Raw genomic sequence first — 12711 nt, forward strand, 5'->3', positions numbered from 1 at the left:
CATCCTATCATGAGCAGGGATGCAGTTACCCATCAAGGTGAGGTGTTTCTTTGTGGCCTATATGACCATTCATATACGGATTCATATATCTATCAGGCCACAACTGTTGGGTCCAGTTCATGTTGTCAGAACTACTCTCCCCTTTGTGTCCCTGAATGTACAGAACAAAGGGATATGTTCCCCAAAAAAGAGTAATTTCAAGGAATTAAAAAAGCAAAAAATGCCAAAAACTTTGTCTTGATCATTTTCTCTTATCATAACTTGCTCTAATTCTTGCCTATTCTGTTTTTCTTGCCTCCTTTTTTATTTTTATCTTTCATTTTCTTTTTTTCCTCTTTTTTCTGTGGAAATAAGCTCATTGTCATACCCACCCACCCATGTGCAGGTTTCTTTTTCTAGTCTTTCCCAGTATTGAATAAAAATAAAAATAATTAGCAAGCTGCCCACCATACCTTTTTTTTAAACAACAAAAAAAATGACTGACATTGATTTCGTTTTAGTTTTTACAACTAAAAAAGCAACAATAAGCAAAACTCCCAATGTTGAATGAATTCCTACTAGATGCCCAAGCTGCTGTAACAGCACCAAGAGTAACATAACTTTCTTGGGGGCTCCAGGGTTCAAATAGGAAAATTCAAAGGAGAAACAGTAGTTCATCAGGAATATGAAGACTTGTTGGCAAAGGGCCCATGAGCCAAAACACATGTTGAAACCCAGGCTTGAAACAGCCCACGGCATTCCAGGAAGGTGCAAGAGCATGATATCCAGGGGTTGGGGCTGTGTGGTTTGACTGACCAAAGCAACTTCGTTTGCTAGGCTCATGATTTGGGGACTGAGCTTGTAGACCTTGAGCAATGACAAAAGTAAATTACTATTTTTAGAAAGCTAACTTTGGTGGCAGAATGGAAGCAAGAATAATGGAGGGATAATGAACACAGAACAATTAAGAGGATATTGATATAGTCATGAGAAATGAAGAGGGCTTGAAATCAAACAATAGCAGTGAATTGGTGAGGAGGGACTAAATCTTAGAGAAATTTACAGGTTGACAAGCTTTACAGATCTCTGGATTTGAGAAATGAGAGTAAATTCTTGGTTTGAGCAACTGGGTGGATGATGGTACCCTAAAAGGGTTAAGGAAATCCAAGGAGAAGCTTAAGTAAGTACTAGGGGGAAATAATGAGCTTAATTTTAGATATATTCAATTTGATGTGCCTATGGGACATAGTAAAGGAGAATTCATGTAGAAAATTGGCACACAAATTTAAATTTTAAAATTAAGTTGGAATTAAGAGTTAGTGGGCCCATGCACAGTGGCACATGCCTGTAATCCCAGTAGCTCAGGAGGCTGAGGCAGGAGGATCTTGAGTTCAAGCCAGCCTCAGCAAAAGCAAGATGCTAAGCAACTCAGTGAGACCCTGTCTCTGAATCAAATACAAAATAGGACTGGTGATGTGACTCAGTGATCAAGTACCCCTGAGTTCCATCCCCAGGGAAAAAAAGAGAGTGGGAATTGAACCCCATCAATTTTAGAAGAAATACAGAATTGTAAATTTGTGGAAGCTAACCTACAGTTGATGTATCAGTTAGCTTTTGCTTCATAAGAAAACACATTTTGCTTGTTGAGATACCACATTTATCATTACTTATGCTTCTGTGACTGGGGAGGAGTTTCTGGTCTAGGCTGGCTTAGCTAATCTCTCTAAGTTAGCATCTCAGAGGGAATAGATGGCCTAGAATAGTTTAATTTATATGTTTGGTGATTGACACTTTGGTCTAAGTCGACCCCATCTTGAATGACTTGTCTCATCTCCAGATAATCTCTCTTTCTCCAGTGGACTAGCCTAGGCTTTTTCACATAGTTCCTCAGAGTTCCCTAGGGCAGCCTCAATGTGCAAATACTTTGTTGCGATCTTATTGGGCAAATTAAGTCACATGTCCAGGCCCAGAATCAGAATCAGGAGCTAGGGAGGCCATTTTAATTGCCACAATTGAGGGCATGGGAAAAAAGAAGGTCAAGGACAGAACCTTGAAGCTATAACATTTTATAGTTCAGGCTGGGAAATAATGGGGGTTATAAAAGTAGAATATTTAAGGCTGGGGATGTAGCTCAGTGGTAGCAGCTCTTAGCTGGCATACATAAGCCCTGGGTTTGATCTCTAGCACCACCAATAAATAAATAAATAAGAAGGAGAAGACAATGATAATGAATATCTGGTTAAGGGATTAAGAAATTAAAAGAAAGAGTGGATAGAGAAGTGAAAGGAGTTAAGAATGGGGTCAGTAAAGTTCCAGATAGAGATTAATTTAGAAAAAAGTATGAAAATTGTTAATTGTTAATATATCGTTTAATAGGTAGGAGGTCAGTGGTGATGAATCAAAGCCACTTTGGGAGTTTTAAGAAGGGAGAAGCTAGATAGCAATTAATGGTGGCTAATAAAGATAGCAAACATAGGTTTTAGGTTTTTCTTTCAAAAGGAGAGTAATTAAAGCTGATTTTTTTTTTTTTAAATTGTATCTTACTACCCTGTTTTGCTTTTGTTTTTTAAAGATGGAAGCTGAAGGATAGGATCTCTAAATTCAGAGGTACTTTTTCCATATCTCCGCTATATGTAGGAAAAATATTCTAGATATTTCCAGGCTTACTAAAGTTTAGAAGTATTCTTTGAATAATGTAAATAATTCTTGTCTACTTATTCTTTCCATCAGATTTACCTCTACTATTTTAAAATCATAGTATTAAAGATGATAATTTATTTTATTAATAGGATCGAAAAATAGAAGATCTCCGACAGTGCCTAAACAGGTACAAGAAAATGCAAGACACGGTGGTACTGGCACAAGGTAAAAAAGGTAGAGACTTTTCTAAGGACTTCTTTACTTGATTTCAAGTGGCTATGAACTTGTACATTTGGCCCCAATTTCTTGAATTATCCTAAAATTCGTTAGCTCATTTATTTATTGAACAATATTATTAAGCAACTGATTTCTTTTTTTTTAATTTTATTTTATTTTATTTATTTTATTTTATTGTAAACAAATGGGATACATGTTGCCTCTCTGTTTGTACATGGCGCAAAGGCATACCATTTGTGTAATCATAAATCCACATACAGTAATGTTGTTTGATTCATTCTGTTATTTTTTCCCTTCCCCCCACCCCTCCCACCCCTCTTTACCCTCTATACAGTACTTTCTTCCTCCATACTTGCCCCCCTCCCTAACCTTAACTCTAACCCTAACATTAACCCTTCCCTCCCCCCCTTTATGTGTCATCCTCCACTTATTAGCGATATCATTCGTTCCTTGGCTTTTTGAGATTGGCTTATCTCACTTAGCATGATATTCTCCAATTTCATCCATTTGCCTGCAAATGCCATAATTTTGTCATTCTTTATGGCTGAGTAATATTCCATTGTGTATATATACCACAGTTTCTTTATCCACTCATCAATTGAAGGGCATCTAGGTTGGTTCCACAGTCTGGCTATTGTGAATTGAGCAGCTATGAACATTGATGTGGCTGTATCTCTGTAGTATGCTGATTTTAAGTCCTTTGGGTATAGGCCAAGGAGTGGGATAGCTGGGTCAAATGGAGGGTCCATTCCAAGTTTTCTAAGGAATCTCCACACTGCTTTCCAGAGTGGCTGCACTAATTTGCAGCCCCACCAGCAATGTATGAGTGTACCTTTCTCCCCACATCCTCGCCAACACCTGTTGCTTGTATTTTTGATAATCGCCATTCTAATTGGGGTGAGATGGAATCTTAGGGTGGTTTTGATTTGCATTTCTCTTATTACTAGAGATGTTGAACATTTTTTCATATGTTTATTGATTGCTTGTACATCTTCTTCTGTGAAGTGTCTGTTCATTTCCTTAGCCCATTTGTCGATTGGATTATTTGTATTCTTGATGTAGAGTTTTTTGAGTTCTTTATAGATTCTGGAGATTAGTGCTCTATCTGAAGTATGATTGGCAAAGATTTTCTCCCACTCTGTAGGCTCTTTCTTCACATTACTGATAGTTTCCTTTGCTGAGAGAGAGCTTTTTAGTTTGAATCTATCCCAGTTATTGATTCTTGCTTTTATTTCTTGTGCTATGGGAGTCCTGTTGAGGAAGTCTGGTCCTAAGCAACTGATTTCTGCCAGAAAGTATACAAGCTGATGAGTGTAAGGATACTAGATTAGTTGACCAGGAAGAGCATCTCTAAGAAGTTGATTGGATAGCCTACAGAAGGAAAACAGCAGCATGTGCAAAGGACCTAGAAGAAGGAAGACGCTGGTGTATTTAAGAGGTGAAAGGAAACCAGTGTGACTGGAAGGTAGTGAGCAGTGGGGAGAGAGGTGATGAGATGAGTAGCAGTTCAGTTGTGGGGGGAGAGGTTCAGCTCTTGTTCAAGTGTGGAGGAATCCACTGCAGGGTTTTAACAAGCCTACAGCATGGTCTGTGTAACAACTGGACCAGGAAGAGAGCAATATTGGGAGCAGGAGAAAGCAATCAAGACTCTTGTAGTATTCCATATGAAAAGATATATTGGGACTTGGTCTGATTGGGAATGTGGTGTAGTATTGAAATCAACACAGTGATGTGATGAATTAGTTGAGAGTAAAGAGGAAAAAAAATCAAAAGATAGATGATTTTGACACAGTAATTTTATAGGTGATGATTCCATTTACTTAGATGGGGAAACCTTGAGAAAGAACATTGGGGTGATTAAGGGAGATGAGTTCATCTCTAAACATGTGAGTTCAAAAAAAATCTGTAAGACATCTAAGTATTGTTAGTTCTATTTATTACTGCTTTATATGTGAGACAATTGGCTGTCTTCAAACGTGGAAAAAATTTGAGCATCATTCAAAACAAAAATGTGAGGAACTTGGAAAGTGCTCTTGTTTCTCAGTAAGTCATAGGTAGTTATTTGCTCTAAAAGTAAGCACTGGAAATGAACATGTCTTTTGAAAAATACTCATGAAACACTCGCACTTTGAAATTTTAGTTTTGATAAGTTCACAAAGAAAAAACTGCTTTGGACCACAATATTTTAGAGGGAAAAAAGAGCCTTTTATCTTTTCATACTGACATATGAAGATTTTGTAAATATCTAAATAAGCAAATCACCCTCTAATCATCAGTGTGAACTATGACAGTTCTTATCACCTAGCATTTTCCATGCCTTCAAGTCTGTCTTTAAGGAATGTTTCAAGTTTGTAAGTGATTAATTTTTACACATACATAGCATTTAAAATACTGGTTGATTTTATGGAATTTCAGCCCAGCCATTCTTACTTTTAAAACCCAAGAAAGATATGGAATAAGAATGGTCAAGTTATGTCATATGCATGTACAAATATGTCATAATTAATTCCACTATTATATATAATTATAATGCACCAATAAAAAGGAAGAGTATTAATTCCCGTAGTCTATATACTAAAACGTTTAGAAAATAGAGAAAAGACACACACACACACACACACAAAAAAAAAAAAAAAACCACTAAAAAATTGCACTAGCATGGTCACTATTGACATTTTCACATATTTCTTTCTAGTCCTTTTTTCCTGTGCACATAAATATGTAGATTAGAAAGGTAGTTTTTGGAGTTGGGGATTTAGCTCGGTGACAGTGTTTGCCTAAGTGTGCCCAAGACCCTAGGTTTAATCCTTGGCAACAGAAAAAAACATAATAAAGCTAGTGCTTTGTGGGTTTTTGTGCTGGTATTCACTTCACGCTAAGCAAATCTTCTGCCCCTGAGCTACACCCCCGGCCAAAAGGTAGTTTTAGCCATGTATAATGCATAGGTTTTCATAAAACATTTAAGAAAATGCCCTGTTCCAGTGAAGAGTTATATGAACAGTGATCTCACTAGCATTTATATTCATTTATTTAATCTTCATTCAACTCTAATAACATTTAAATTCTTGTAAAATTAGAATAAAATTCTAGTAATACTTCAATTTAAGAAGGTATGGTCTGATTAAGATCTTTGAACAGTATATGATTTAGCATTTAGTGACATTTAGAAATTAGCTGTAAGCATCCTTCTTTCTGCTTTTTAAAAATGACTATCTGGTACCATATTGTTCATCAGTTAATCTTCATTTCTATAAATATAAAGAAATAAAGTCACTGCTTTGCTGAATATGTGGTCGCTTTTCTCTGTTCTTTCTGCTTTGAAATGGTATAAAAGGATCTTTTTGAAGATTAAATTCTGCCTTTTTTTTTCTCTTCCTATTTTCCTTTCTGTGTATTTTCCAGAGCAGTGATGAAAAATGAGTTATTTTAATAGGGACTATGTTCCTATTCAGAATTAGTTTGTTGTATCAGCTTTGTTTTCCTAAACTAAAATGTGTAAAACCCCCAATTTTCCAGGTTTGTTGAAATAACTTAGCTTTTAGTTTTATTGCAGTCTTGTGAGTTAATAACCCAATCAAACATGATTTTTCCTCTACTAATAATGCCACTGGATATTCAGTAGCACAGGAACCATGGGCCTTAGGTGCTCACAGTTTAAGATGCTGCTAGGAAATCCAAGATGGCAGAATAGAGGAGGTCACATTCCAGGCTGCTCCATTGCCTTAAATCAATTAAGTAGATAGGCAGCTTATCCACAGATTTCTCAGGCTTACTTTCCCCTTCTTTTGCTTTTAGTCTATTGATGTATTAATATTTAAAGTTTGACATATGTATAGAGCATATAGTTATTGTTTGCTTTTTACACACATTGAGCATGTATACATTTTAATTATAATAACTAAATCATTTATATTAAAATTAATTATTGTTGAAAAAAAACACCAGATATAAAAGTCACTGGAAAATTGGAATGATAGGTTTGATGATTACTATTTTGGAAAATGGGTTGAATATTCCTGCTGTCAGGCTCAGAGAGATTGTTGGAATACTTTTATTGCAATTGTTCATTCTCTCATTTATCATATGGTACACAGCAACAGATTCATTTTATTGTTTGTTAACACTTTTTTATTTTGCAAATAAAAACTATATACATATATGTACATATGTGTATATATGTATATGTATATATTATTTATACATACGTGTGTGTGTGTTTAAAACCACAGGCAATTTCTTAGATATCCCATTATGGTGAAATTCTCTAACAACAAATAATACTGGGTATTTTTTCATATGCTTATTTGCCATTTGATAGTCCTCTTCAATGAGTTACCTGTTTATGTGTTTTGTTAATTTTCAGTTGCATTATTTGCTGATACTTGAGTTTTCCAGTCTTTGTATATTTTGTAAACAAGTATGTGTATTGCAAAGAAAATATCAAAAGTTAATATTTCTGAAAAAAAAAGATACTCAACATGATTAGATGTTAGGAAATGCAAATCAAAATGACAATGAGATAGTACTTCACATCATTAGAATGTTACAGTTTTTCTAAAAATGGAAAATAACAAGCGTTTGCAAGGATAGTAGAGAAATTGGAACCCTCATACAGTACTGGTGATAATATAAAATGTAACCATTTCAGTGGTAAAGTATCTGTTCCAATTTTACCCAAATTTTCTTTCATGGGTCATGCTGTGATGTCATACCTAAACACTCTTGGCATAACTCATCATCATAGGACTTTCTCCTACGTTTTCCTCTAAATTTTAATTTTAATGTTTTATAGTTAGGTCTATGATCTACTTTGAGTCCATTTTTATATAAGACATGAGTAAAGTACTTGTAAATTTTTTTTTCTTTGTTTAAATATTTTTTTGTCATTTGGCAAATGAAGGTCCAATTTTTACAGCACAAATTGTTGAAAATATTATCCTTTCCCTATTAAATTAACTTTGTACTTTTGTCTAAAATAAATAAGTAAATAAAACGATGCTGTTTCTACATGTAGCTGTTTTTCAAGTGATGCCAGGAAAAACTGACTCTTAGATTTTTGAGAATCAGAAAAATTTTTACATTTGGGAATGGCAGTATATAGCTCAGTAGTAGAGTACATGTTTATTAGCATGAGGCCCTGGGTTCAATCCCTAGCACACCCTCTCAAGAGAAAAAAAAAAAGGAAAAGGGAAACAAAAGTATGTTTTATATAATTGGGATTCTTTTCTTACTAAAAAAGTAAAATAAGTGAAGAGTTGCTATTGTCTTCTTTTTTGCTTTTGTCTTTCTTTAGGCAAAGATGGTGAATATGAAGATCTGCTCAATTCCAGTTCCATCTCCATTTTGTTGGATGCACAGGGCTTTAGTGACATAGAGAAAAGTCCATCATCTTCCCCAGTAATGGGATCTCCCAGTAGTGACCCATTCAACACAAGTGTTCCAGAAGAGGTAACTACAGAATGTCAATATTTTCTTCAAGATGAAGAGATTGTGTCATTAAAAGTTAAAACACTGTTGATAACATGAAAACATAGATTCTTTTCTCAGTTTAATTACTGAGTTGGTTCTAGTAATTTTTTGTGCCCTACAGGTTTTTCTCTTTCCCCATTCTTTGTCTTTAATCTGTGCTTCTTTCCTCTTTAAAAAAATGCTGTGGGCAACGTCAAAATTGCTTATGAAATTTAGGAAAAACAAATCAGCTATATTGGCATGCACCCATAGTCCCAGCTAGTTGAGATGCTGAGGCAGGAGGATTACTGGAGTCCAGGAGTTTGAGACCAGCCTAAGCAACAGAACCCGTCTCAAAAATTTTTTTTCAGGAAAAATCCCTTGGAGGTAGATATCATTTTACGTACAAGATTAGAATATTTATTAAAGAATACATAGGAAATAAATAAGGGGGGATAAAATGAGATATAAGTAAATTTTATTTTAGTCATTTCTGATGGTGACTCTGAAAGATGATTAAATAAAATTTCCCTCAGACTTGTTTAAACTTGGAAAAAGCCACTGTAGGAAATAAACATTCTTTTCTTTCTTTCTTTTTTTTTTTTTTTTTTTTTTTTTGCAGTGCTGGGAATTAGAACCCAGGGCCTTGTGCTTGCAAGGCAAGCACTCTACCAACTGAGCTATATCCCCAGCCCAGGAAATAAACATTCTTAAACTCATTTACATCAGACTGGTACATACATCAGTTTGTTATCTGTTATACACTAATTAAAAACTTTGCAGCTTAAATGACAGTACCTACTTGCTGACGGACATGCAAGTTGGGGAGGGCTCTGCAAGCATGTCTTATCTCTGTTCCATTTGGTATCGACAGGGGTCTCACAAAGGCCAGGGGCTTGATTTCTCTGAGGGCTGTGAGCTCATATGTCCTATGGTGGAGGCTTTCTGTTGACTGGAACCTCAGCTGAAGACCTATCTAAAATTACATGTGATTGCTTGGCTTCCTCACAGTATGGTGACTATGTCCTAAGGGTGAGAATCCCAAGAGGACCAGGCAAATTTGTATCATCTGTTATGACTTATTTCAGAAGTTACATAACCTCTCTTCGGTGTGACCCAGAACCGAAGAGAGGGAACTTAGACACTGTCTCTTGATTGACAAGTCAAAATATCACACTGTAAGAATTCATGGGGGATATGTTGATACAACCATATTTAGAAAATATAGTCTATCATTTTACCCTCTGGCCACAATTTACATCCCTGTCGCCTGCATAGTCAGCCTTTCTCCAAAGATCTCTAGAAGCTGGTCATCCAGATAGATCAAGATGTAAGTGAAACTCCTCAGGTACAGTCTGGAATATAGCTTCTTGACTATCATTTCAATTTAAGTAGCTGGGGGCTAGTTACCTCCCCTCTGCACCACTACCCCCTACACATGAACTACAGTGGTGGGATAAGTGTACTATAACTACTATAGGCTCTCCCATTTAAAGGAGGGGAAATTGACTGAGCTCAGTGGCATGTGCCTATAAGAACAACTACTCAGTAAGATAAGGCCAGAGGATCTCACATTCAAGGCCAACCTTGGTGACTTAGCAAGACTCTGTCTCAAAATAAAAAAAAATGAAAAGGACTAAGGTTGTAGCTCAGTGATAAAGTACCCAAGGGTTCAATCCCTAGGATGAATGGATAGATGGAAAGAGAGATAGAAAATTAAAGGCACACAAGTAGCCATAGTCTGCAGCAATTTCAAAATTTATCTAGGCAAGTGTTACCAGTTCCTGTATTAGGGCCCAGTCTTCCAGGCTCTGTTCTTCCATCCGAGTCTTCTTTCCTTTTTAAGTATTTGCAGATAAGTATTTACAGGCAGTTTTGTACCTGTAAAAGTGTCATAGAGGTCCCAAGCCACCTTTTCATTTTCTACCAGCTCTGTCCCTTTGTGTCTGATTTGGTATACTACTTGGTTTTTCTTTCTTTCTTTCTTTCTTTTTTTTTTTTTTGTTGTTGTTCTTTTTAGATATACATGAGAGTAGAGAGCATTTTTACATATTATGCATACATGGAGTATAACTTATCCTAATTAGGATCCCATTCTTGTGGTTATACATGTTGTGGAGTTAAACTGGTTATTTATTCATATATGAACATAGGAAAGTTATGTATGATTTCATTCCACCATCTTTCCTATCTCCACCCCCACTCCCTTCCCTTCATTTCCCTTTGTCTAATCCAATGAACTTCTATTGCCACCTCCCCACCTCCTTTGTGTGTTAGCATCCACATATCAGAAAGAACATTTGGCCTTAGTTTTGGGGATTGGTTTATTTCACTTACAAGATAGTCTCCAGATCCCTCCATTTACCAGCAAATGTCATAATTTCATTCTTTTTTATAGCTGAGTAATATTCCATTGTGTACATATACCGCATTTTCTTTATCTAGTCTTCTGTTGAAGGGCACCTAGGTTGGTTCCATAGCTTAGCTATCATGAATTGAGCTACTCTAAGCATTGGTGTGGCTATGTCACTGTAGTATGCTGATTTTAAGTCCTTTGGATATATACCAAGGAGTGGGATAACTGGGTGGAATGATTGATCTCCATACTGCTTTTCAGAGTGGTTGCACCAATTTGTAGTTCCACCAACAATGTATGAGTGAACCTTTTTTCCCTACATTCTTGCCAGTATTTATTGTTGCTTGCATTCTTGATCATTGCTATTCTGACTGGAGTGAGGTAGAATCTCAGTGTAATTTTAATTTGCTAGAGATGTTGAACAGTGATATACTACTTTAAATACTTGGAATCCCCTGTGAATCCCTTTATGATCCTCTGCAGGAGATAAAAGCATATCCACGTGTCTTCACAAGAAGCCTTTTTCTTAGTCTCCCTCTAAGGCTGCTGGAGGGCAGCCCCTGATTTTCAGTCTTTGGGTTTTTTAAATGGTTCAGTGAGACAGTTCAGTCTTTTTGTAGTGTCAACTAAAAGGCTTTACTGCCATGCCCCTGGCTTCATCTGAGACCAGGTTTTTTTGACAGTACTTGTGCTTGTCTTTACCCTGAAACCATGTCTTAATTTTAGTATAATTTAAGACTGGGAATGGGAAATAGTTTTATTTAACTAGTCTTAACTCCCTTACATTTATCAGTTCCTTCTTTGGTCATCTCTCCTCTCACATTTTGCTATAGTTAGAAGAAAACAAATGGATATCTTTACTTTCTCATATCAGTTCTTGATAATTACATAATGAGGAAGGGAAATTTGAATTGAATGAAAATGAATTCAAGGAGCAAATAACTAATATTTCTCTTAAATGTCAGATAGGACGTTTGTCATATATCATTGATCAGGAATTAAGGAATAATAACTAGTTTAGAGGGGGAAATCCCCTGCTTACTAACTATATATTCATACTGAAAGGAAAAATAACATTTGACAGTGAGTATGCTTCATTTGTACAGAGGGGCTGCTGTGACATGTAGAATACACCCAGATGATCTCCCGTCTTTAAACAAGAGTCTTTGCTATGTGAATGCTGGTTTAATGATAGGTTTTTAGTTTGGAGCAAAAATAGTTGGATGAGAATTGAGGAGTTTAGCCACATTACTTAAGAAGAACCAAAAGGGAGATTTGAGCCTAGAGCTAAAGCCTTAAAGTTCAAAAACAAATCATGAAAGTGGGTCAAACTGTTAGTGTCATTATTTTCCCCTCATAATTAGAAATCCAAGGAGATACATGAACTTCAGGAAACAGGAATGATGGCTAAGTAAGTTGTCCAGGATTAATTATAAGATTCAACCTGGAAAAAAAAAAAGATAATAGTGAAATAATAGGACTTCATTTCATAACCTTTTATACACACACACACACACACACATCTAATTTTTTTTTCCAGTGGGGGGAATTGAACCCAGGACATTACACATGCTAGGCAAATGCTCTATCACTGAGCTACACCCCTTTTATAACCTTATATAGTGTCAAAGGATGAGACCACCACTCAACAACAGAAACAAAAATTACAAAGCTGAGTTCATTGTTTGCTTAACCAAATGAGCTTTATGAGCTGATCCTATATGGAGTTTTTAGAATGCTTGAAGTTTAAGAGTTGGTGGATTTCAGAGGCAGGAGTGAGCTGACATCAGCTGTTGGTATGTGGTTACTAAGTTGAAACTGCTGCTGATTGAGTATTGTGTAGAAGTGTGTCCTAGTGAGTCCTTGCTGTCTCCCTTTCAGAATTGAGGAGCTGTCACTAACTGTCTAACTTGCAGGAGTTTACTGGGATACATTTTGGTCATTTTCTTACTGGAATATTTTATAAATATTTCATTTATTAGTTCTTGATGTGACCCACAGTCTAACTGAAACCCTGAATATTAAAGTTCTTTTACAGATTCTAGTCTTAG

General features: G+C 35.9%; 1 protein-coding gene across 9 annotated transcripts in view; it reads left to right on the forward strand.

Moving 5' to 3' along the window:
• PPFIBP1 (PPFIA binding protein 1) overlaps window positions 1–12711 on the forward strand; it is a 211428-nt gene that overhangs the window by 171941 nt on the left and 26776 nt on the right. For 5 of the 9 annotated variants that reach the window (XM_079139307.1, XM_079139305.1, XM_079139308.1 and 2 more), the window contains 2 exons: window positions 2769–2853; window positions 8150–8304. In XM_079139307.1, coding sequence (XP_078995433.1) covers window positions 2769–2853; window positions 8150–8304 — 240 coding nt within the window. The remainder of the gene's footprint in view (window positions 1–2768; window positions 2854–8149; window positions 8305–12711) is intronic. The other 4 variants (XM_079139306.1, XM_079139309.1, XM_079139313.1 and 1 more) reach the window with 1 other exon arrangement.

The sequence above is a fragment of the Sciurus vulgaris genome, assembly GCF_902686455.1.
Source record: "Sciurus vulgaris genome assembly, chromosome: 5".
NCBI lineage: Eukaryota > Metazoa > Chordata > Mammalia > Rodentia > Sciuridae > Sciurus > Sciurus vulgaris.